This window comes from Acipenser ruthenus, chromosome 7, assembly GCF_902713425.1.
Source record: "Acipenser ruthenus chromosome 7, fAciRut3.2 maternal haplotype, whole genome shotgun sequence".
Classification (NCBI taxonomy): Eukaryota; Metazoa; Chordata; class Actinopteri; order Acipenseriformes; family Acipenseridae; genus Acipenser; species Acipenser ruthenus.
Genome location: NC_081195.1, coordinates 16,530,943 through 16,557,815, shown reverse-complemented (window position 1 = coordinate 16,557,815; position 26,873 = coordinate 16,530,943). Strand labels below are relative to the sequence as shown.

General features: G+C 37.0%; 1 protein-coding gene across 40 annotated transcripts in view; it reads left to right on the top strand.

Moving 5' to 3' along the window:
• The window catches only part of LOC117415415 (ankyrin-3-like), a 271,787-nt gene that overhangs the window by 205,462 nt on the left and 39,452 nt on the right, over window positions 1–26,873 (top strand). For 19 of the 40 annotated variants that reach the window (XM_059026461.1, XM_059026472.1, XM_059026457.1 and 16 more), the window contains 12 exons: window positions 406–501; window positions 1,513–1,585; window positions 3,332–3,394; window positions 7,129–7,252; window positions 10,241–10,343; window positions 11,204–11,254; window positions 12,399–12,505; window positions 14,784–14,816; window positions 17,084–17,308; window positions 23,622–23,776; window positions 25,052–25,263; window positions 26,152–26,359. In XM_059026461.1, the coding sequence (XP_058882444.1) occupies window positions 406–501; window positions 1,513–1,585; window positions 3,332–3,394; window positions 7,129–7,252; window positions 10,241–10,343; window positions 11,204–11,254; window positions 12,399–12,505; window positions 14,784–14,816; window positions 17,084–17,308; window positions 23,622–23,776; window positions 25,052–25,263; window positions 26,152–26,359 (1,450 nt within the window). Of the gene's footprint in view, window positions 1–405; window positions 502–1,512; window positions 1,586–3,331; window positions 3,395–7,128; window positions 7,253–8,770; window positions 8,783–10,240; window positions 10,344–11,203; window positions 11,255–12,398; window positions 12,506–14,783; window positions 14,817–17,083; window positions 17,309–23,621; window positions 23,777–25,051; window positions 25,264–26,151; window positions 26,360–26,873 lie in introns of all 40 variants that reach the window. The other 21 variants (XM_059026475.1, XM_059026469.1, XM_059026490.1 and 18 more) reach the window with 14 other exon arrangements.

The following is a 26,873-nucleotide window of genomic DNA, read 5'->3' as shown; positions in this document are numbered from 1 at the left end:
AACTGACATTTTACATTTTCTTATTGTCTTATTAATATTTTTTTTTAATAATGACTTTCCTTTCAGAAAAAAACTATGTCATATGATCTTTGAACAGACACACAAATGGGAATATTTTAATTAAGTAAACATAGGAAATCATCAAAGTGTTTATTTAATAAGTCTATTAATGGGGACCTAATGATTATTATATATACATTTCAAATATATCAAAAGTATACTTAAGTATTCTTATAAACATTGCTGAATAAAATATATCAAAGCAATCTCAATTAGGTAGATAGAATAAGGCCCTAGACTTTGTATACAGTATGGTACATCCGTGTTCCATGTGGGTCATCTCAAGATGCTGGACCTGGTCTTGGAAAAATTGCTGATCTGGTAACATCCTTGTATTGTTTCCAGAATGGCAACACTGCACTGTCCATTGCCAGGAGACTTGGCTACATCTCTGTGGTGGACACACTGAAGGTGGTAACAGAAGAAACACTGACCACTACGGTAAGAAGCACTTTCACTGTTCCTTCAGTAGTGAGGGGCTGGGTGCACTGTGACCATTACTGTGCAAAAAAAGCCTTTACTAATGTAGAAATTCATCTCATGTAGTTTTTTTTTTGTTGCAAAGACACAGATATGAAAAAACAAAAATACTGTGTTATTCTTAATCTGACAGACTGTAATAACACAGATTTGATCTCCCTACAGTAGTGCATGCATATTGTAGCCTTTACATTAGTGTCTGAGTCTCCCAATAATCAAGCAGCAATTATTGACCCATGTGATTGAGCAGAAATGTTTTGATTGGGCCACTTGACTGCACAGGCATGTTTGAGATTTTGCTGTTTGACTGAGCAGGTACAAGAAAAATAAGCATGAGCAGAAATGGCATGCATGGTGCACTCTGAGACGGATTATTAAACAGAATGAATATCTGTGCATTTGAGATAGTGACTAATAAACGAAAATTACCATTTATTGGCTAAAAATATTAGTTTTAATGGATTATCTAAAATCAGTAAACATACTATGCCAGTAGTATATAGTACCAACCTAGGGGTGTAATTGTCTTTTTATAGTCCTGTCTCCTATACCAACCACCTGATAGACAAACACCTCTAACACCTCCACAATGTACAAAGTGGGAGCAAAAATGTGTTCTTTGTATGTAAATAGAATCCCTGACATATTCTGCAAAATATAGAAGTTTCATCATTTTCACTTTTTTTATCAAATACTGTAGAAGTGATTGGAGCGGTCTCAGAAGGTATGACTCTACTATGCGCTATTTGGAAAACCGACTTCAGCCCCTAAATTCCCTGAAGGCTGTAATCATCGAGGAATGGTCACATATTCCTCCAGAATTATTTCAAAAAACTTGCAGACTGCCTGGCCATGGTGGCACACCATGTTGATTTTTTTTTTGTCCAACCCATGTAGCTGGTGGGCATATGAAAGATGCTCGAGGAGAAAACCATTCATAATTTCTGTTTTATATATTTTTTGTTTTAACAGACTGTGACAGAAAAGCATAAAATGAATGTTCCTGAAACAATGAACGAGGTCCTTGATATGTCAGATGATGAAGGTATGAAAAACACTTTTTTTTTCAAATTTCACTCCTACACATTTCTTCTCTCTGTTTTTTTCATATATACAGTGGTTTGCAGAAGTATTCACCCCCATGCAAAGTTTTCACATTTTGTTGGCATCTGAGCGTACTCCACGACGCTTTCAAATTAGACTTTACATGTAGAATCCACACAAACTACTCCACATTGATGAAGTTAAACAATGCATATAGAATATAAATAAGTAAGATTTACAGAGAAAAACAGATTAATCTCAGTTGCAGAAGTATTCAACCCCTTTGCTACTACAGCCCTAAATCAGCTCAGGTGCAAATGATTTGTTTGAAAGGTCACAAAATTTGTGAAATGGTTTCAGCCTGTGTGCACTTAACTTGTAGATAATTTCCCTCAGGTATATAAAGACTTTCAAGCTGCAACTCACATAGTGATCCAACAAAGCAACCATGAAGACCAAGGAGCTTTCGAAACAAGTCAGGGGTAAAGTGGTAGAGAGGCACAGAGCAGGGGAAGGGTACAAGAAAATTTCAAAGGCGCTGATTATCCCTCTCAGCAAATGAAGTCCATCATTAAGAAGTAGAAGGTGCATCATACTACGCAGATCAGGTCGCCCTCCCAAACTGAGCAGCTGGGCAAGCAGGAAACTGGTTCGGGATGTCACTCTGAAGCAAACAATGGCCTTGAAAGATCTGCAAAGTTCTGTGTCTGAGATGGGAGTCAGTGTTCACACATCAACAATAAGCCGGTCCCTACACAAAGCTGGTCTGTATGGACGAGTGGCATGAAAGAAGCCATTACTCAAAAAGCCTCATCTTAAAGCACGTATGGAGTTTGCGAAAAAGCATGTAGATGATACTGCATACGTGTGGAAAAAGATTTTGTGGTCAGACGAGACAAAAATTGAACTTTTGCACATCACCCAGTCAACACCATCCCAACTGTCAAGCATGGTGGTGGCAGCATCATGTTATGGGGATGCTTCTTCAGCAGGGACTAGGAAGCTTGTCAGGATAGAGGAGAGAATGGATGGTGCAAAGTATTGGCGAATCCTTGAGGAAAACCTATTTGAGTCAGCCAAGATTCTGAAACTGGGGAGGAAATTCACATTTCAGTAGCACAAAGCCCAAGCCACACTAGAGTGGTTGAACAAGAAGAGAATTAATGTTCTTGAGTGGTCCAGTCAAAGTCCTGACTTGAATCCAATTGAAAATGTATGGCGACACTGGAAAATTGCAGTCTGTTGACGATCCCCAACAAACTTATCAGAACTGGAGCAATTTTCCCGTGAAGAATGGGAAATTTTTTACCATCCTACCGTGCAAAGCTAGTAAAGACCTATCCAAAAAGACTCATAGCAGTAATTGTTGCAAAAGGTGCTTCTATGAAGTACTGACTTAAGGGGCTGAATACTTATGCACCCAGTAAATTTCATTTTGTACATTTTCTTTGCAAGTTTTACTGACATTTAACCTCCTCTCCTCATATAACAGTGTTCAGTTTAACTACTACAGCTTTGAATAAAAAAAGTTTGTTTGAAAAACTGTGCATACATTATTTGTAATTCAACCAAATGTGACATTGGTAGTGGGTAAATACTTCTGCAAACCACTGTATTTAACTAGCTTTTTTTAAATATCATTTGCTTTAAGTGTTAATTTATCTTTATATCATTTGTTTTAGTCATTATATTTGTACTGTATGTCGTCTGTTAACAACTTATCATTTCATTTATTTAAATTATACAGTTCGTAAAGCCAATGTTCCTGAAATTCTCAATGAAGCTGACTATGTTTCAGATGTTGAAGAAGGTATTTCTTTCAATTTGTTTTTGTTTTGTGCTCTTTTGTGGAGACACAATAAGCTGTTTCTCCTTAGCGCAAAAGTAACTAACCTTCCTTTCTGTTTGTCACTTGCTTTGGTGCCATGGAGCTTTTATTTCCTACTTTGGTATTTATGTAATATGCTTTCTCTTTAAATAACTACCCCCTTCAGAATAATGTAAAACAATCATTGTCATTTTACACACGTACTGGTACAGTCAAATATTATTTCTCTTTCCCATGCCACCTACAGAAAGCCTTTTTGCAAGTATGAAAACCTGCACAGAATCTTAACAGCTTTGCTTTTACATTTTTAGTTGAATGCATAATTTTGCTTAAGAGCTCATCCATATCCAAGCATCATGGTAATGACTATGATCTTTGAATGGAACACATCACTATAAATGCAACTTTATGCAGCTTCAATAACAGATCATAAACAACAATATCTAGTGCCATAATTTGCTGCTACAGTATATTGAAACCTAGCATTTTTGATGATGACATTATTGGAAATTTAACGTGATAAATATTTAATCTAAAATCTAATTAAACGAATCGGAAAGTGTTGCGTCCATTTCTATGACAGTATGCAGATGTGATATTCAGCAGATTTTGAAGAGACACTTTACAACACCAACATTTGCAGAATATGTCATTTCTTACCTGCTTGGTGTCCTATTATTCTGGTTAGATTGTTATGTTCAGCCACAGGGGTCTGCTTCAGAAAAGAATCCTTAAAGCTGAGGTTTTGAAAATGACCACTAGGGGTGTTCAACTGTAATTATTGATTTTTTTTTAGCATTATGTTAGAATATTCAAGTATTTATCCTGGTACTTTTTTTTTTTTTTGGCAGAAATAGTCAGCAGTAGTAGTCTGTGGTACCCTCAATATTATTCATTAACTACCAATGCAGAACTATATGGTGGGACGTGACTTCCAAGACTGATCCCTCTTTAAATATTTTACTAGTCTTTGCAGTCACTAAAAATGTGTTTCTTTTTATTTCTTTGTTGTGTTTGTGTGTGTGTGTGTGTGTGTGTGTAAAATAATGAACATATGTCCTCCCCAGTCATTTTGCATTCCCAAAAAATGTATAACATTTTAGAAAAACAATCCACTTGAACATAGATATCTGGTGAGACAAATATTCATCTCTCCAAATACCAGGGTTGTGTATAATATAGATTATCTCTTTCTTTGTGTAGCCAACATTACAGAAGTTCAGGATTACTGTATTTAAGTATTTATTAACGTTCGTGAATAATAGATTAGTTAACATGTATCAAATACCGTTGTGTAAAGAGCTTTGCACTGCAGCTTGTAAGCTTTACATTGGTACTTGTAAGCTTTACATTAAAACTTGTATGCTTTATACTGAAGCGTGTAAGTAAAATAAAAACTAGAGTCTAATGTTTGTGTTCTAATCCATATCCCTAACTCTTGGACTTTTGTTGCTTGCATATGCATATACGGTTATGTAGAGCACCACTGAGATCATTTAGGTAGCTCGTATAAAGTTTTCTTGTCAACCCATAGTCTCAGATATGAGGCCTGTGATGTTCCTGACATTGTAAGGGAGAGTTGTTTTAGCATTAGTTATTGCTTGGAGTACACAGAAGATTTTGGAAACAGGATTATACTAATTTCAAAGGAGCTTTTCATTTCCTCTCTGGGTTTAAACGTTTTCCCAGCATGTAATGACTATATTCTTTGATGCATATGCCCTTTTAAAGATAGGGCGTGATCCTTTTTCACAGAATGCAGTCTGTATGGAGTTGCATATAATACATTTGCAGAAAATGAATCCCCTAAATGTTTGTTTTTTAAATATTGTGTGGTTCCACATTATAGGTTAAGCGTTGCCTACATGACCTTTCCATTTCAATTACTCATCACAAAAGCCAATTACAGTGCAGTGCAAAGACCCACTTTCATTCATGACATAACATCCTGAGTGAACTAAAATCCTGTTGAACAAGCGTCAATGTTAAACTGCTGGTAGGTGCACAAAAGTTGGTTCTTTGCAAAGAGTAATCATTCAAATGTCTACTGAGGGAACAGTTATGTGGTAACAGTAGAAATCTATCTTGAGGCTGTAATTTAAAGTGATTGTTAAATACTGCTTTACAGTAGGTAAACAGTTCAATACATTTGGCATAGACACAGCACACTAGCCTAAAATCCTGTAATATCACCATATCAGCCCAATCTGTTCAGATGCATGACAACACTTGTTTGAAATGATAAGTTGTCCCTTTTATTTAAAATATATTAAAAAAAAGTTTTCTTTCAGTTACTTCAGAGCACCTTCTTGCCAACAACTGAGAGTTAAGTGTCAAATTACAGTGTAGCTACTACACCTAGTAAGAACAACCAACATTTGCATACAAATAACCCCAGGCCTTTGTAGTTGCCATTCAGCAGTCCTACACAGGCTGCAGTGCTGAGGCAGTCTGAAATCCAATCAGGAGCAGATTTAGAGGGCCTGCCTAAAGTATTACCTCGGCCAATCCTGACCTCAGACGCCTACTGCGGTTCTTCAGGATCTTATTTTTTATTTCATTTTTTGCCTGAAAGCCCCCTACAGAGTTTGAACTTTGTGAGCACGACAGTGGCAGTGGAATTTGCAGCAGCAGGCATTCAGGTGCAGGCGGAAAGGAGAGCTGGGCATCTCTCTGTTGCAAGACTAAAGCGTGAACATGACCTCTGGGATTAATATGCCTGTGCTTGATTGGATTAACTGAAAAAAGAAACCTGCCTTTGGACTAATCAGAGTTCTCAGAAGAAGAAGAAAAAAACGTAGCTAAAGCTGGAGGATGGAAATGGCTTCCCAACTACGTAAGGTTTCTTAGCATAGCTTTGGAACATTTCAGGAAGCTGCAATTCTATTCTTATAAATTCTTGTTGGGTGTCTTGTGTTCTAAGTAGTGCAGCTGAGGAATAGCTGCCTAAAATAATCAGCTTGTGCCTAAGGGAATATTAGGAGCTTTTAAAAGGTTGCTTAACTTGTTAATATATCTCAGTTTTTGAAGTACAACGTTTTTACAAATTTTGAAGAAGTTTAGGGGGATTAGGTAAGATGAATTGCCAGTTTGTTGGGTAAAACTGTGTCTTCTAACTTAAAACAAGAAGAGGGAAACTTTTCTCATTCTGCTTTAGGTCAGTGAAGCTTGTTTTGCGGGGGATGGGTTAGAGCAAATTGTATCAGCAGGGGAATGGGGAGTGAGTGCCGGCTTTGTCGCTGCTGGAATGCTGGGTTTTCAGAGTGTTGATGTGCTCTTGCAATGGGTACTGGCTTTTTTCTTTTTTTACTTGGTTAGGATTTAAAACCAATCCAATCTGATTTTTTTTTTTTTTCATATACAGGACCATGAAACTGAATTGCAAATAAAACTGAATTACAACAAAAACTAGAACTCTTCATTTGTGATTGCGACAGTTTGTTATCTTTGAGAATTGAATTGATTGATTAATATGTTGGGATAGTTCTTGTTTCTTGTTGCAGTGTAGTGTTTAATGGACTTTGCATGCTGCTGTTTGTTGGGGTTTGACATAGGCCCATGGGTGTGTGTTTGTGTCTGTGTTCTGACCACATTGATCAGTTATCTGCTACATACAGATGTAGGGAGTTGTATGGGAAGCATAAAAATCCAAGCTTGGCCTCAAAAACGTTTTTTTTTTATTGTGAGAGAGTTGTAATATTGCAGTTTTCTGACAGGTGAGGATGCAATAACTGGAGATACTGACAAATACCTGGGACCCCAAGACCTGAGAGAGCTGGGCGACGACTCTCTTCCTCAGGAAGGGTATATGGGCTTCAGCATTGGCGCTCGCTCTGCCAGGTAATGTAGTCTGAACACTTTTTCAAAGCAGTACTTGTGCTTTTTCAGATGAGTTTATGGTCTTTAATGTTATTTTTTTGCACTGGGTATTGTTTTATTTTATTGTTTCTTTTAACAATGTGGATATGGGAAAATGTTTTCAATTTAAATAAACACCCCTTTGGTTATAGGCAATTATATGTGTCTGCCAGATAGCAGTATTTAATTCAGAAGCATATATCATATACTAGTATAGTCAAAGAATGATGTAGGTATTTTTTAGTTTTCAAATCATGGTGTGCCACTATGTATTGTGTTGGTACAAAGCAAGTTGATTCAATTAAAAAAAAAAAAAAAGCAACGGGGTGCAAAGTTTAACTGCTTTCTGGACTTTAAAACTGCTTGTGTTTCAAAACTAGCTACTTTTTTTTTTTTTTACTGTACATCTGTATAAGTTGTGTATACCTAGTTCTGAAACATAAACATGTTTTAAATCCCTTTTAAAAAGGAGAGAAAATGTTGTACCTGGTGCAAAAGTTAGTAATTCTGTCCCACTAAACTACATATTTACATTAATTATATTCTGCTAACCTGGAAAATCCAGTGAGATACACCATCTGTTTACTGTTGTGTCCAATTCGCATCAGCTGGCTATTGAATACTGTCAATACAGCAAAAACATAGTCTATTTGAGAAGACAAACAGAACAAGAGCTGGTTGCTTATGAGTCCATTTAAAACTAGAGCTGCTGTGCTACTGGCTAAACTAATCTATATATTTGTTGTAAAGGCTTTTTCTTTGTGTTTGTCAGATGTCAGCCCTGACTGGTTTGCTAGCTTGCCCTTTTAAAAAGAAAAAAAGCTTCACTTAATGGCTAATATTTAACCAGCATGTCTGACACCCTGAGGCCATTTTCCTTTAATTTAACAAATTATTCTGAAAGTTTCGCCATCTCCATCCATACCATATACAGTACATTTATCCTTCAGATGGGGTCTCTGCAGTGCTCAATACTGTAGCACATGCCTTAGACAACAACTGACACATTAGTATTGATATCAGCAATAACTGTACAGTCAGCTATAAGCCATAGGCGCAAACCAGATCATTTCTATTGATCCAATGTGCTTAGTGTTCATGTATTTTCAAAACACCAAGCAGTTTTAGACCAAACTTTTTCTCTTGTGGGTTAGCAGAGTTAGGGTTCATGAATTATTGGTTTAATTGAACCACTATTATGCGTTGTTAAGCAACTCATTTTTTTTGCATCAGCCAAGTCTACTTGTATGTTATACTCTTGGACAGAAATATGTTCTCATATAAAATAGTAAGGTATACGTTGTAAATTCAGACATGTGTTGGCATCATGTGGTGGATCGGAGCATATCAAGGACCCTGAGTATAACATGTGGAAATGCAAAACAAAGTCATTAAACCACAACATTTCTGCTTTTTCTGTCTTCTGATGCTTTGCTTTCAATTTCTTGTGTTTTCTCTCCCCCCCGCCCACCCACCCATCCACTAAATTTCTAAACATAGCCCTAAGATCAGGTAAGAGGGCATGACAGTCCCCTTAGTGCTGTGCTATCTATCATCCTTGTCACCTTACAGTTCATTAAGCATTGTCTTGTGATGTTCTTTTGTTGCTATTCATTTAAGTAGGAATTACAGTAGATGTTTTGTTTTTTTTTCGCTGTTGCTTTTACATGGGTCAGATTTTTGGCTTTTTTTTGTTTTGAAGAGTCGCCTTTTTGCTCATTGTCAAATAATCATTCCAATTTTATTGCACCTTACTTAGTTTAGTTTAATCAAAATATCCATGCCTATGGATGCATAATTTATATAAACATAGTATAGCATAGACAGTACTCTTCTTGATCTGGTTTGATTAGACCTTAAAGGTGATGCATACCATAGCATGGACCCCATATCTCACTATGTGCACCTTCCAGGGAACAATTGGCCAAAAATAAAATACCCCCAACCTGTGCTATTTTTAATACCCTAATTGTGCAAACTTTTAAACAGTTAAAGGGATATACATGGATCTTTCTTAAAATACGTAGATTCATTTTGACCTTAAATGTTTTCAATTGACAGACAGCACTATTTCAGTAAAGGCTACTAGTGGCACTTTTCAATTTGGAGTGGTTTGCTTTTGGAATCGGCTGTGGTTTATTTCCTATTAGTTCAGTTTAATGCTTTTTCCCCTCCTCCCATATACTGTACTTTGCGAAAAGAAAAGTATAATACAATGGACATAAATATCCTGCATCAGATTTTTTGTAGTGTTTCTAGCATTTAAATTATTTTTTATTAACAGAAAGAGCCTGTTTTTACACCAGTTTACACTATTTTTATTTAATACTAAAACTACTACTGTTACAAAACTGGTAAGAATGGAGCCATTAACATCCAATTTCTAGTATTTTTTTTAAAAAAATCTAGTTTTGAAACGCTGGCATTTAGAAAATGTGGTGCATTACTTTGCACTGCAGCAAAAGTTTAGTAAAACCAGACCCCAAGTATCATCTTACTAACCTAAACAATCTGGTATTGGTGCATAATTTGAACCAGAGCAAACCTTTCCAACTTGTAAATAGGCCTCGAATCTGTGTTACAAACCTGTTCTCTCTTCAAACTCCTTCAACCCAAATCAGAAGGAAACATGCCAAAATAATGTTTTGAACAGTATTTTATTGGCACAGGACATGACAGGATATTCTTAGCCAGTCAGTTCTGTGAGATACTTGCAGTTCATCTTAAAAGGTTTAAAAAGCCTAGACTGTGACTGAGCCTAGACTGTGGAATCGACTGTCAAACTTTAACTTCTATCCCTTTCCATTATTTGTTTCATCCTTCATCCTTCACTATCTCCAATACGGTGCTATGGATTTTATTTTTGAAATATGCAACAATTCCCTGGAAGTTGCATGCATTAACCGATTTTTTTTCTGTTCATCTCATCACCATCACCCCCTATTGTATGGTAACTTGTAAATACAACAGCCTCCGCTCCTTCAGTTCGGATAGGTCTAACACCCTGAACAGAAGCTCATTCGCCAGGGACAGCATCATGATTGAAGAGATCCTAGCCCCACCGAAGGATACGGTATGTCTCCATTTCAAAGCATAATAGTTTAAGTGTCCATTCATAGTATGTGTGGGGTGTTCTGGTAAGATCACCGCAGGTTATTACTCACTTTGTAAATTACACTTTTATATTAACTCATCCCATAAAGGTTGAATCTAATTGGCCCCTTTATTAAACACAGAACGGAGAAAAGTTTAATATGTGGTTGCTCCAGTTTTTTGACAATGTATTATATAATCCATAACAATATGGATAACCATGTTTCAGAAGTGTTTAACAAACAGTTTATATATACTGTATATATATATATATATATATATATATATATATATATATATATATATATATATTGGGTATTGATTTTAAGACTCATTGTGCTAAATTATCAAATCTATTGTCGTTAGCATTATTTTGGTCTGAAAGGAGAACAAAAAAACATAATATCAGACTACACACAAATCCATAAATGTATTGTTTGAGTTGTTTATTTGTGATTTGGTGACTTTACTGGGTGCATTTGTGTTCTTTGAAAGAATGATGACGTTTTGGAGTAAATAGCTTTGGGAATCTGTATATTGAGAAACACGTTTCTGATAAAAGCATCCGAGTAATAGTAAGTATGGTAGCTTTGAAGTACTGGTTTACAAAGTTCAACAGTGCCCCAGTTTGATCTCTTTCATACCTGTTTTCCTGCATGCTAATTAATCAAGTTGTGGGTGTATAGACATTCAGTACCCCCCCGCAGAGATCTGAGATTCCTGAAAGAAGAGGAAACCCAACTAACACTTTCTTTCAGATACAAAAATGAGACAATCATCAAAGGCTTTGGCTTCCCAGTAGTTAAGTGTACTTAAAGATGTGTCTTTTTCCTTCAAAAGCTTCAGAGTGTGCTCAAAGACTATTCCTTCATTATCGATTCTCAGAACAAGGTATACACAACACCTCGTTATACTCAAGATATTTAAATGCAGACAAATCTTGGCTGTGCTCCCATTTCTCTGTGCATTGCTTTTTAGAAGTCAAGCTCTGCTCGACTGCCCATTTCAATCATTTTTGTTTAAGAAACTGTTCTTTAATTTGCATATTATTGCAAATGCACTCAGGACTTGGAGCATAAAATGATTTTTTACATACATTTTACATGGTATAGCATTGGCAACGGCCATTGAAAAGCATGAATGAGCTGGTACCATATGGTCCCTAAATTAATAATGAGTTAAATAAGATTTTCACATTGTCATAAACGCATGTCTTGCTGTCTGCTAATAAAGTCCATATTGACAATTCAAACGAGAATTGTTAATATTTACATCCAGGTTCCCTTATATATATTTGTCCCCATTCACAAACTCTAACTCATAAATTAATTTAACTCTACTTATTTAAAAAGAGTGATGGATGCATTTTGGTATTCATTGAACTTGTCTAGATTAAAGAAGACAGCAACAGTCTAGAACTGTTTATTGAGCATCATCAAACCACACCTTTTAAAACATCTCTAAATAATAATCCTTTGTGAATATTATTATTATTATTTATTTCTTAGCAGACACCCTTATCCAGGGCGACTTACAGTTACAAGATATCACATTATACATTATTTCACATTATACAGATATCACATTATTTTTACATACAATTACCCATTTATACAGTTGGGTTTTTACTGGAGCAATCTAGGTAAAGTACCTTGCTCAAGGGTACAACAGCAGTGTGCCCCACTGGGGAGTGAACCCACAACCCTCCGGTCAAGAGTCCAGAGCCCTAACCACTACTCCACACTGCTGCCCCACATATATGGGCCAGTGTATTTTATTATACAGCCAAATTTGAAGCCAACTGTTAGTCAAAAATCTGTTAACTGTAATTTTACATGAGATTTAAAAACAAAATAAATAAAATCTCTATATATTTTGTTTTAATCTGCCAGTGCCGGTATTGAGTTAAAAGCGATTTTAAATTGGTCCTGTTCATTAAATCAAAAGGCATCTATTTTTACAACCCAGTTTTATGTTGCAGATAGAGTCTTACTATTTGAGAAAACACTAACTAAATCCTTGCCTGTTTTTATAGCACCTGACAGTGACTAGGGAGTATGACTCAGACTCGCTGAGACGCTATAGCTGGACAGCAGATGCCCTTGACAATGTGAACCTTGTTTCCAGCCCTATTCATTCTGGGTAAGTGCCAAGTTATTATGGGTAAGTGCCAAGTTATTATGTTAGCGGAAAATGTTGTGTCAGTTTACAGCTACTAACAACCAAACAAGCTGCTACTGACAACCAAACGAGCAAGGTGGGCTGAATGGCCTCCTCTCGTTTGTAAACTTTCTTATGTTCTTATGTTCTTATTGGTCTGTTTAACTGTTTAAGTTACTAAGCATTAAAATTAGTTTCCACTGTACATCTAAATGTTTTAAGTGCATACACAATTTAGTCTTGCATTCAGTCGTCTTATTTTTAGGTTGCATAAGATTTCATTATAATGGCCTCTTACAAAAGGTAAAGCCAAATAAGAGCCAAATATCACCAAAAGGATGTTTGGCTCTTATTGTAATTACTCAAATATTGTGTTTTTTAAATTTTTTATATGTTTTTGTGTAAGGAGCTTACACCTGAGATAAGGAGCCGTTCTTTGTTTCTAATTGCCTGCCATATATATGTGTAACTTAGGCTAGACCAGCCAATATGTCTTTACAGAGTCAGTGCCCTACCTAGTGCACAGCACTATACTGAAATCCTGAACAAAAAAAAAAACATCATAAAAAGGAAGGGGACATAAAAACTAAGAAAATGTTATTAGAAGCTACTTAGTCTTTTTTTTTTTTTTTTTTTTTTTTAATCTAGTCGTTGCCAATTAGTTTTTATTATTTTCTCCCCAATTTGAAATACCCAATTATTTTTAGGCTCAGCTCACCGCTACCACCCCTGCGCTGACTCAGGAGGGGCGAAGACGAACACACGCTGTCCTCCGAAGCGTGTGCCATCAGGCTCCCGCTTCTTTACACTCTGCAGACTCACCGTGCAGCCGCCTCAGAGCTACAGCGTCGGAGGACAACGCAGCTCTGGGCAGCTTACAGGCAAGCCCGCAGGCGCCCGGCCAGACTACAGGGGTCGCTGGTGCGCGGTGAGCCGAGGACACCCTGGCCGACCTAACCCTCCCTCCCCCCGGACGACGCTCGGCCAATTGAGCGCCGCCCCCTGGGAGCTCCCGTCCACGGTCGGCTGTGGAATAGCCTGGACTCGAACTTGCGACGTCCAGGCTATAGAGCGCATCCTGCACTCTAGCGAGTGCTTTTACTGGATGCGCCACTCGGGAGCCCTTGAAGCTACTTAGTCTTTTGCAAATAGCACAAACATTTTGATGCCTTGGTTAGTGTACTCTTTCCATTTTGTGCTAGAACTCGATTTAGATCCATGCTTTCTTTCTTCTCTTGCCTGTGGTTCTTTATTTATCACGCAAGAGGATGAGAGTTCCCCTGCCAAGGCTGTGTGTGAAGCAAGGTGGAAGAAAAGCGCGTGCTAAACCTAGCCTGTTAAAACGTTGCTCCACCTAAACCAGTTGACTTGGAATTTAGCGTAGCAAATTTCAATTTAGCATGCAATTCCTAATAGTGATAGGCAAATGAGGGAGGGGCTATGAAAACATAATTAGTTTAGCATACTAATTTTGTCATAGAATGCTCTTTAGTGTAATAAAGTGGAATTTGCGAGCAGACATAGCATTTAGACACTGGAAGAAAAAAAAATATGGACCGACTTTTTCAGTCAGTCCAATCTTATCGGTGTCATACCATAAATGTTGACATGTATATACTGGGGATGTAGGTCTGGGTTGTCAATTTTTTTTAATGATACTGATAGCGGTAATATAGTTTTTATGGCTGTGTCAGGGTGATGTATGTTGCCAGCAAGGTTTACCTCTTAAGAAAGGATTCAATCCATAAATATTGCACCATTTTATGACTCATAATGTTAACAAGTACTTTGAGGTTATTCAGTCTTCACTGAGGACTCCTCAGGAACATACAACTGCATTCAATGTAATCAAAAGATGAACAGGGAAATATGTGGCTGCTGTATTTGCTGATTTAATTCCTGCAAAATTGTATCATACAAATCATTTTTAGTCATACATAATATTATTAGCAACTTTGATTTTTACTGTTGTACAGTATGTGTGCAAAACTAATTAATGTGTTTCCAAAAAATATGCTTGTTTAACACCGATTATAAACCCATTTGTTTTTCTTTAATGCTTTTGGACTTTTTTGTTTTGTTTTCATGGATAACAGGAGCCGTACAGCAGCATTGTTTTTTTTTTGCTTTTTCTGTACCCTACATTTTGCATTCCCTTCTGTTAAGAACAGTTTCTTTTGCTTGCTTCTTATTTACTTTCATAATAACAATAATGCCTCTCTTTTCTTTGCTGTCTACATTGTTTGATTTTATTTTGCAGCCTTTCCTCTCCACTTCCCCAGTATGACTCAAGGTGATAATTCTGTCCTGTAATCAAACTGTTGCTTTACTCTTGTCTTGGTTGTTTGTACCATCCGTACAGTCTTTTCACGTAGATTAGTTACCCATGGTAGCTGTGTTGAAGACATGAATGTAGGTTCCCTGTTTAGGATATGCTCACACTGAGTATATTTGTAAGAAGCGCTATTTACAGACTTACTGTACATGTAAACAGTCACACTTTTTTCAAGCTGCACTTCATAGGTACTTACGTAGCATATTTAATAAGGAAAAGGGACACATTTGTTTAAATGGTCAATTCAAATATATCATTAGCGCTAATTTGGGACATCTTACCTAACGTATCATTACTGAATCATGTACAATCAGACATTAATCATTGATTTTTGGGTAACCTAGACTCTGCCAGGATAAGTGGATGGTGGATTTTTAGAGAATTTGTCCATGGATTGCATCAACCATATTGTTCTTGGTTGATTACCACTAAAATGTTTTGTTGTTGTTACAATCCCTGTTACCATAAAATGTTTAAAAAATTTTAAAAAAATCCAGTTGTGGTTTTTCCTACCAGAGTATAGGTTAATCAGATCAACTCCTTAGTTTCACGATACTTTCACCTCAAGTGGTCTGTCATCATTTCATGGCTGTTTTATTTGTTAAACAAATGGTTTCTCTGACACATTATGTAATGAGTAATAGTTACGTTTACTGTTGCTTCCTGTCTCAATGGGCAAAATGTTGACAGAGTGCCTATAGTATGTTGGCAGACGCTTCTGTATTCAAGACTGCACAAATTATACACAACAGTGTGGCAAACTGAATCAGTTGCACTCAACATGTAGTGTGATGTTAAAGATGTGTCCTATACATATATAAAGCATGTAGTTTCAGTGTAAACGTTCAGTGATATGTACGTCCCATGTTTCCCATAAATATTACATATTTGAGATTAAAGAGTTTCACATTAAGTTATACCTAAAATCTTTCTTTTTGTATAACTAAACAATTAAGTCTCAAAAGAAGACATGAAACATGGCGTCTAGCTATTTTGAAAAAAAAAAAATACTTGAAATGGTCCAATGTTTGTATCACTTAAATTATGTCAGGGGATTCAGGGGAGATAAGAGGCACATTTTAACTTGGTGGACAATATTGAAATGTAATCTAAACTGATCTTAACACGAGAAAGCATTTTCAGACAACAAATTCACAGTCACCTTCTAACTATCTCTGTCAGACTGAAGCCAGGAGAGCTAACCATTTAATTGTGTTGACATTTAATATCAAGCACGCTGATAAGATTTAGTTTTACTTAACCACTGTGATACAATGTGTGTTCTTGACTAGTTTTAGTAGTTCTACACCTCCTTAGATGGTTTTATTTAGTTTAGAGTAACACCTTAACATCAACACAGTGTTTGTCTAATGTACGTGATTAAATCTGTATCACCCAATTAAAGGTTTGGGGGTATTTTACCTTGGCATTTTCCCAGGACAATACAGTATGTTCATGTTTTTCAGTAGGGATTTACTTCACACAGTGCTAAAGTAATGCTGACTGACATCTGATGTAAATGTTTGATTTACTGGATAGTTTTAAGGCGAAAGTCCCTTATAAATCTCTGCAAAACATTTGAATTCCTGTTTCTCAAGGTTTTCAAAGATTTCATTTAAAACAGTTTATATATAAATTTGGTTTGAGGATCACCTGTAAGACTGGTGATAGAAAAGTCTATTTTGAAACAAACCTGACCCCTTAAAAAGGGATTGCGCATCATCAGAGCTTGTGACAGAAGCTGGGATTACATTTTCATTTTTATACTTATAGCAGTACCAAATAACAAAACATGCAATGAAGGCAAATTGTTTAAGGAAATTGTTTCATGTTAACGGTCATCTTCACAATTCTTAATTTAGTGCTTCTTTAACGCAGCAGCGTAACTAAAATGTCATCCCAGCCAGAGAGAGCAAATATCTATAATACAAAGCATCTTTGAGCAGCCTTCAACAAACTACAAAAGACATTAAATGCATATTTAGGAAAAACACGTAAGGATCAACGCTGACAGATTGAAGTCTACTGTTTAAGGGACTTTCATTTGAATAGAATATACATTGTATATCTGAAACATGATCAGTGGGGCAACTGCCAGGGTTGAAAACTCAGAAGAACCTTTTTTATTTGTTTTGAGTAATAGAATGAATACGCATGTCAAAAGGGTATAATGAAAGACTTGCCATAGCGTTATTGAAGGGTACCCCCTGTGTGTTTCTCCACAGGTTTCTGGTCAGCTTCATGGTTGATGCCCGTGGAGGTTCGATGAGGGGCAGTCGCCACAATGGCATGCGGATCATTATCCCTCCTCGGAAGTGCACGGCGCCCACACGCATCACCTGCCGACTGGTTAAGAGACACAAGCTTGCCAGCCCACCGCCCATGGTTGAGGGAGAGGGACTTACCAGTCGGCTTGTAGAAGTCGGGCCTGCAGGGGCGCAGTTTTTGGGGTAAGTTTGGTTGGTCGATTCATACTTTTGTTTCCCATGCCATGGCCACCCATCTTATTTCCTTTTTATTTTGTAGTTTCAATGGGTAATAAAAATAAAGATGGACACCATTTTTTCACCAGCGCAAATACTCGCACTGAAAAGGTATTGTAAGTTAATTTGGTGGTTTAAACAAAACTACATTTTCCTTCATCGCCAATACAGTTTTTTTTCCTTTCATCTGTCTAAAGAACAGAAAAAGAGGACTGCTAAACAAAATAAACAAATCAAAAAGCCTGAAGTGTGTATCGGATTGAAGGCGAAACGATCCACTAGGACAGTGGTTTCCAACCTTTTTCAATGCAGGGACCACCTTGGTGTTTGGATTTTTCCCACGGACCACTTTCTATGCATATTTTCACAACAGCATTTTTAAACTAATGTGTAGGCTTATATGTATAAGTACATGTAGAAGGTAAAGTATTTATATAGCGCACCTAACTTAACGATATCCCTGGGCTTGAATCTTCGCTACCAGTTCAACAGGGAATGTTGTCATTTTGCATTGAAATTTGCTGAAGGCAAAGTTCCTGTTTCTTTTGTTTAAAAGGTTATTTTTTCACATTCTGAATGCTTTGTAGATAAATGGCATCTCAGTTTTGCAGGTTTAAGTTTCATTTGACAAAACCTCCTGACAGAAATAATGCACTGGGGCTTTGGGTCGTCCTCGGATCTAGTAAACGTAAATACCAGTGCTGGGCCCCACAACATTTCTAACACAACTTATTGCACTCACTGAGTCGCCAGCCTCGGTCGATCTACATGTAAAAAACACACCGGAATACGAAAACAAGGTGGGTGGGAAGCAATTTGAAAAATAAAAAAATGATTGGACAGTGCTTCCAGAAGTAGTATTAAGAGAATTTCTTTTTGGCATCTAGTCTTGTGAGATATTAAACCTGACTGAATGAACCCATATATAACATGGAGCTGAAATAGATCATTCACGCTACGGTACAGTTCAAAAGCCAAGCAACAAATATATCCTCTTTTTGTTTCACATTCACTTCTATTACTATATGCAGCTAACCTCTCTAAAAACATATAATATGGAAATAGGGATATTCCTATCCCTGACAACACTGTACTAGAACTGTGATTTTAATGGGGTTTTTTTGTTTTTTTGTTTTGTATTTGTTCATTTTAATTTAGTCATTCCAACCGAGTTAGGAATATTCAATGCAATGTGCTACTTTTATGCGGAGCGAGAAGTCTGGGACGGCTTTCAATGCGATGCTTGGTATTACATCAAAGGGAGCTGTAATATATATTAATTTATAAACACACCTGTAATAAAAGAAATGGATAAAGGGGAAAAATGCAGACTACATACAGTGCCTTGCATAAGTATTCACCCCCCTTGGACTTTTCCACATTTTGTAGTGTTACAACCTATTTTTACCATTTGATTTACACAACATACTTAACACTTTGAAGGTGCAAAATATTTTTTATTGTGACACAAAAGTTAATTAAACAAAAAAAAAGACATTTGTTGGAGCATAAGTATTCACCCCCCTGAGTCAATACTTGGTAGAAGCACCTTTGGCAGCAATTACAGCTGTGAGTCTTTTTGGGTAAGTCTCTACCAGCTTTGCACATCTGGATCCTGCAATTTTTGCCAATTCTTCTTGGCAAAATTGCTCAAGCTCTGTCAAGTTGGATGGGGACCGTTGGTGAACAGCAATTTTCAAGTCTTGCCACAGATTCTCAATCGGATTGAGGTCTGGGCTTTGACTGGGCCATTCTAAGACATTCAGGTTCTTGTTTTTAAACCACTCCAGTGTAGCTTTGGCTGTGTGTTTAGGGTCATTGTCCTGCTGGAAGGTGAACCTCCACCCCAGTCCCAGGTCTCTTGCAGACTGAAACAGGTTTTCCTCTAGAATTTCCCTGTATTTGGCTCCATCCATCTTGCCCTCAATCCTGACCAGTTTCCCAGTCCCTGCCGATGAAAAGCATCCCCATAACATGATGCTGCCACCACCGTGCTTCACCGTGGGGATGGTGTTCTCAGGGTGATGAGCAGTGTTGGCTTTGCGCCACACATAGCGTTTTGCGCTAAGGCCAAAAGGTCTCATCAGACCAGAGAAACTTTTTCCACATGTTTGCTGTGTCTCCCACATGCCTTTTGGCAAAATCCAAACTGGATTTGATATGGGTTTTTTCAACAATGACTTTCTTCTCGCCACTCTTCCATAAAGCCCAGCTTTGTGGAGCATCTGGGTTATAGTTGTCCCATGGACGGTTTCTCCTATCTCAGCTGTGGATCTCTTCAGCTCCTTCAGTGTTACCATTGGCCTCTTGGTTGCTTCTCTGACTAATGCCCTCCTCACCTGGTCACTGAGTTTTGGTGGATGGCCTTCTCTAGGCAGAGTCACGGTTGTGCCATATTCTTTCCATTTTTTAATAATGGATTTAACAGTGCTCTGGGGGATGTTCAAAGTTTGGGATATTTTTTTATAACCCAACCCTGATTGGTGCTTCTCCAGAATTTTATCCCGGACTTGTTTTGATAGCTCCTTGGTCTTCATGATGCTGTTTGTTTAGATATGCTCTCTAACAAACTCTGGGGAGTTCCAGAAACAGGTGTATTTAATCTGAGATCATGTGACACTTTAATTGCACACAGGTGGACTCCATTCAACTAATTATGTGACTTCTGAAGGCAATTGGTTGCACCAGAGCTTATTTAGGGGTGTCACAGCAAAGGGGGTGAATACTTATGCAATCAAGACTTTTCAGTTTTTTATTTGTAAATAATTTTGAAAAATATGTAGATTTTTTTCCCCACTTCGACATTAAAGACTATTTTGTGTAGAACAGTGACAAAAAAATCCTAATTAAATCCATTTTAATTTCAGGTTGTAACACTACAAAATGTGGAAAAGTCCAAGGGGGATGAATACTTATGCAAGGCACTGTACATATCTTATTATATATAATGTGGTTAAAGCTGTTTGTTGTGTTGCTTAGTAATACATATAGTAGTAGCACAACGTGTGATTGTGTAGAAATGGGTTTTTGCAAGAACTGCGTAACCAAATTTTGGGAGTTGACCTGGAGTTGACTCACGGACCACAGGTTGGGAACCACTGCACTAGGACATGGTGAGATTTTTCCTGAACTGGTGCCTTAATGGAAATTACAGGGTCCTTCGGGACTGACAGTTTGTTTCTTATTTTCCCTTTGTTGTTTCTCTTATCGCTGCATGGATGTAATTCAGTAAACTCCACCTTCCTACCAATCTCCCCCCTCTAAATGAGGGTGAGAGCTTGGTTAACCGAATCCTGCAGCTCGGGCCGCGAGGAACAAAATTTATTGGGTAGGATAAATATGTTTAGAAAAGACATAAACTGTCCAAGCAAATTTATAATTTTTTTTCTATTTGGTTATTTTTTTGGTCACTCCCATATATCTTTTTTTCTGTTTCTCTGAAGCTTTCAGTTGATTCCTGTCACTGAAAGACAATCATGGTGGCTTGACTTCTCAAAGCTCTGCTAAGTCTTTCTCGCTTTGTGGGCATGTGAGTCTCACCGCAAGCATTCTGCTTTCATGACTGCTTTACTTTTCTATAATTTCTAATCTTAATCTCCCACGGCTGCATCAAACACATTGTACAATGAAGTGGAAGTTTGATTTTTTTCAATTATGGAGAAGGTATCTGCAGATTTGAAACACTGAAGCACTGGAATAGGCTGATCTGGTGTAATACCGCGCATGTAACAGTTCTTCAGAAATAGCCAACCTTGTTTCAGATTAAATCTTTTTGGTCTGTGTAACTTCAATTAATTGTTTTATTTAGATATAGATCATTTACATATGCATTGTATTATATATTTGTAATAAATCCATACAATTTGATCATTTGTGCTGCATAAAGTTTCGTGAATAAGAAAATTCAGCGTGTGTAATTGAGTTCTGTTTTTGGTACCTTCTCTGTATCATTTTTATTTGTTTATTTATTTACTTTTCTTCACATTAAATGTCTTGCACTAATTGTGAAATCATTTTGGTATTTAATGTTGGTGTAGGCAGTATCATTCTGGTTTAACTACACAGATTGTGTCACACAATATTTTGTTAAGAGCCCTATCTAACATGGTAAATGTGTTATTTGATAAAACAATTATTTTAAAAAATATAATAATAATAATAATAATAATAATAATAATTATAATAATAATAATAATATAAAAAAATATAAATATAATAATAATTAACCTTGATTTGGATTCGGAGCAAAATGTATGCAGCGCATTCTACCCTGTAACAACAATGTATAGTGGTCTTATTGGGCTTTGAGCCATTGGATATACATCTTTAAATCTATTTGTAAGTGACTTTGGGTGAAATGTCCAAACTTGCACAATATGTCCAGTTACAACCTGTGTAGGAAAACAAGAATACTGTCTTGGTATTCTTCTTAAGAAGCTGCAGAGTCCACTTAAATTGTTTTTTTCAAATGAACATATATATATATATATATATATTGTTATAAATCCTTCCCAATGTCTTAAGCTTCTTTCCAAATGTATTTTTTTTTTTTAAAAAATCATCAGATACAAGGGTTTACACAGTGAGTGGTCCCCAAAAAATGATAGCAAAGAGCCGCAAACCATTCACACTGTATGTAACATACTTCACAATTATCTCTACTGCCTGGTCTTGGGGATTTATGCAGTTTGAGAATGACCGTTTGTAACCTTAAAGGTCTTTTAAGAAAGGTTTTAAAATGAATACTACTCCACAGAACCCTTTTCACCACCCCCTCTAATTGTTGTTTGATTTACAATTTGTTTTCTTAACTTTTAATTGTATCTGAAGGTACAAAAAGTCTAGGTCTGTACCCATTTTTTGATGGACACAGTTAAATATTTCTTTTGAGTGCATGGGGACTCCAATACCTGCATGAGCATGGAGAAGTTGGAAGCTCAGTAGTGTACCTTGAGAGATTTATCACTGAGTGGATAGTTGCATCTGTTTGCAAATGGAGCTTCTATTGTCATAGCAGGCAACACTCTGGTCTATGTACCTAGAGACCTGGGATGAATCCTTGGTAGCTACATCTAAATAATGTTAAGGGTGCTAATGTAGAAAGTTTCTTACAAGTGTTTAAGGTTATGGGGAATTCAAGTTTAAGAAAAAGTTTAACTTAACAATGGTAAATAGGGGTAGTTAAAAGGGTTCTGAAGCTTATTAAAAGGGTAATAAGTTAATTGTAATCTCTTGTTAAGACGTCAATATGTATCCCTCATCATTTTGTAGTTTTCTTTATTTCACATTAACTCAGCTGAAGACAATTTAACCTGCCCCACACTATTAATTCAGTTCCTGTGGGACATGACCACATGTACTGTAGAGTTCTTGAGAGTGTCAGGCTCCAGTGGAATGCTAATACTGGCTATCCAGGAAGTGAATGTATATTATAGTTTGTGAAAATAAACCCTGGAAAAGACTAATGAAAGCGAAGAAAATGAGTTTAAAGCGCTTGATAAAAGGAAAATTGATTTAAAAACCATTTATAGATGGTGTCAAGATACTATTCATATTTATAAAGAGCTATAGACTAATGCCACACAGGTGCATTGTGGGTGCCTGGTGCTGGTAAGATTAACTGTACTGTAGTCCTATACTCCCCAATCTCTTTCCTTCAGCTTCTTTTTTTTTTTTTTTTTTTTTTTTTTAAACAGATATTGTATGATTCTGTATGGAAACCCTTGTCACTATGCCAAATGATATGTTAAGTTTTTTAACATTGAACAACAAAAGGGATTGTGCAGCTTTACTAGTGCTTAAGTTTCATATCAAATGTAAATGCTATCACTCTTTGTTTATTTACAGTAACATTGTGTTAACTGTTGACCACAATTTCTGATCTACTTTTTTGAATTCAGGGTTTGCACCACCATTATTTATTCTTTTGTCTTCATTTGAAATGTATCCTAAGGAGACTGAAACAAATGGTGATGTGGACCCCATCCCCCGAAAGAGGAAAATGCAAAGAAGCATCATGCTATTTGTCGGGGGGTGGGGGGTTCAATCAAAAAGTGTCTGTGTGATTTTCCTGCTCTATGTCTATATAGTTAAGTAAGTGTTTTAAGCTGTAAAAAGTTAAAAAGTTTTTTGTATTTGCGTTCGGGCCATGTCCACCTATCACTATAGAACAAGAAAGAAAAAAACCATAAAGCAGCGCTGAATTTTTATTGAATCCACCCCCTCGGTTTCTTTTCTTCTTGTTTAAGATAGGATTGTTAAAAGCGTGTATTTCTTCCAGCCCCGTGATAGTGGAAATCCCCCATTTTGGATCAATGCGAGGCAAAGAGAGAGAACTGATTATACTCAGGAGTGAGAACGGAGAGACTTGGAAGGAGCACCAGTACGACTGCAAGTCTGAAGACTTGAATGAGGTCCTAAACGGAATGGATGAAGGTAGGTGTCCAATATCAAAGGAATGGGATGGGGGTATTTTTAATTAGGACTTGTAAACAGCAGATTCCTTGGTTGATAGACACAACATATGCTTCGGTGGGTTATTTTTCATGAGATCCGTGGAACAGCTAAGTTACAGAAGAACCAAATTGCTCTTCCTAATTTTATAAATATATATGATGGTTGATTGTTTTGCCTCGTGGATTCCTTATAAAATGTGTCTAGTATTATATGTCTGTGTGTGAGGCATGTTCTTCTATTCTTTTGACAATATATTAGCAACACAAGGGATTATGCAGTGATTCAAACCATTGGTACAATGATAACACAGACATTTTTATTGACATTTGATGCAATAACAACACTGGTAATCCATTGCTGTACAATGTTACAATATCAGACAAGTCTTTCAGTACTATCAGTACTACTGTAACAGGAACTTGGGGAATATCTGTAACAAAACCATTGTGTTGCCATTGCTGGCAATGCTGTGATATTATACGTTTTTTTCAGGGCATTTTAGTGGACAATTTAACAGCTGGTAAACAATGTGAAGCAGGGTATAATAGCTTATTATAATAGGGAGTTAATGTCACACTCTCAGAAAGATAACAAGGGTTGGTTTGTATGTGTGTGTATAAAATATTTACAGCAAACCATCATTTCCAGATTTGAATACCTTATTTGAATTTAGTTTACAGAGACTTTTTAACCTGAGGGTGTTGAACAAGTCTAAGCTAAGAGTGAAAACAAAATATATGCATTAATTGTGCAGGTGTCAAATTTTTTCCAGCTCATTTCATGGTAAACCCCATTAGTATTGTGAGGGGTACCAATTCAGGTAATAGTTTCAAATAATGAAATGGTAATAAGTTCACATACATTCCAATAAAATAGTAGTTATTTCTATGGTGTTCTACTTGAATTCTTTGGGAATCAATGACCGTTTTAAGTAAGTGGTTTGTAACATTATTATTCTTTATACAATAACTTAAGGTAGTCAGATGATAATCCTATTAACTGTATTAATAATTATAGATGCCAATGTAAATTTCAATACATCATCCTTATTTTGGAAGTCAACCTCAGACACGCCCACGTGATGCAAAACAATTGCATCGTGGGGGTTTCCTCCAAAAAAAAAAGAAAAAAGAAAGACTTCTCTGCTGGTCTGCAAGGTTTCATATTGCACTGAGGTCCAGGGTGGGAAGTAATATCTACACAGGTCTACTGTGATTAGTCATGTTTGTGAAAAAAAAAATGTTTGCCTTGCAGAACTTGACAGTTTGGATGACCTGGAGAAGAAACGCATTTGTCGAATCTTCACTAAGGATTTCCCCCAGTACTTTGCCGTGGTGTCTCGTATTAAACAGGAGAGCAATCAGATGGGCCCTGAGGGGGGTGTCCTCCGCAGCATTACTGTGCCAATGGTGCGGGCGTCTTTCCCAGAAGGGGCCTTGACCAAGAAAATCCGTGTTGGTCTTCAGGTAATGTGGTGCTGGCACAGGGATCTCTATTGACTAAAGCTTTGTAGAAGCATCATTAAATAATATCCTCTGAATTACAATAATATTCAATTTTCTAACTGTTTAATATCCCACTTTATGTGTATATCCATGCACTTATGGACACTGTATGCCACAGCTGCAGAGGTACTGCAATGGAGTTCAAACTAACAAGTTTAATCTAGTTAGTTAAGCACCACAATCTCTGGTAAAATAAACCTGAATGAGACTTCCTCTTTAAATTTGAGGATTCCTCAATAAGTCTTTCTTTTGTTTCACAAAAAACGTTTTAAAAATCAATCTGGGGGGCTCCCGAGTGGTGCATCCGGTAAAGGTGCTCTGCGTGGAGTGCAGGATGCGCCCTATAGCCTGGATGTCGCCAGTTCGAGTCCAGGCTAGTCCATTGCCGACCGTGGACAGGAGCTCTCAGGGGGCGGCGCACAATTGGCCGAGTGCCGCCCGCTGTTGCTCTGAGGTGGCTGCATGGTGAGTCTGCAGTGTGAAAAGAAGCGGTTGGCTGTCGGCACATGCTTCGGAGGTTAGCGTGTTTTCGTCTTCGCAGCTCTTTACCACCCCTCCCATCGCAGGGGTGGTAGCGGTGAGCCAAGCTTAAATAATAATTGAATGTCCTAAATTGGGAGAAAATAATTAAAATGTAATTGGCGACTACTAAATAAATAAAACATTTAAAAAAATCAATCTGGGATTCTATTTCTTCCTTATTATGGAGGAAATTGAACAGTCATGGATTTCTTTAGATTGGGCTATTATGGAGAGTCAGCATTGCTGCTAGGTTCCACATCATGAGACTGATGCAATCCTACTACCTTCTGTGTAGTTCTCCTGAAGACTCTCAATATTACTTTGCAGGCTCAGCCAGCACCAGATGAAATTGTCAAAAAGATTATTGGAAATAAAGCCACGTTCAGCCCAATTGTAACCGTGGAACCCAGGAGAAGGAAGTTTCATAAACCCATCACCATGACGATTCCTGTGCCTCCTCCCTCTGGAGAAGGTGTAACCAATGGATACAAAGGAGACACCGCTCCTTGTCTGAGACTCCTGTGTAGTATAACGGGTAAGGACAGCAAATATACTGTACAAAATTAGACTTATGGGTAGATGAAGGTATTAGAATAGGTCAGTTAGACTGTTCCAAATACAGTAAACATAATAATAATAATAATAATAATAATAATAATAATAATAATAATTGAAGCAAAGTTTTTGTTAAGGTGCGTTCACCTGAATTCAGGAGCTGATATCCAGTTCCAGTTGCCTGCCATTATTGTAACATAGGCTAGAGTGTTTTTATAGAGGTACTAGTTTCTTAGTTTTTTTTTCTTCTGGCACTAGAGAGTGCTGGTGCTTACTAATTGATCTGATCTAGTCTACATTACATATGTCTCTATGACAGGCAACTAGAACTGAAGAGCAACTCATGAACTTACAGTCGAAGCAACTTAACATAAACAAGGAAAAAAACTTGAATAACTCAAAGTTGAGACAGTTTGCTTTCAGAACATTTGCAGAACATTTGGGCTCTGTTTTGTAATTAACTAGAATTCTGGAGAGTGGCCAGTGACGTAAAG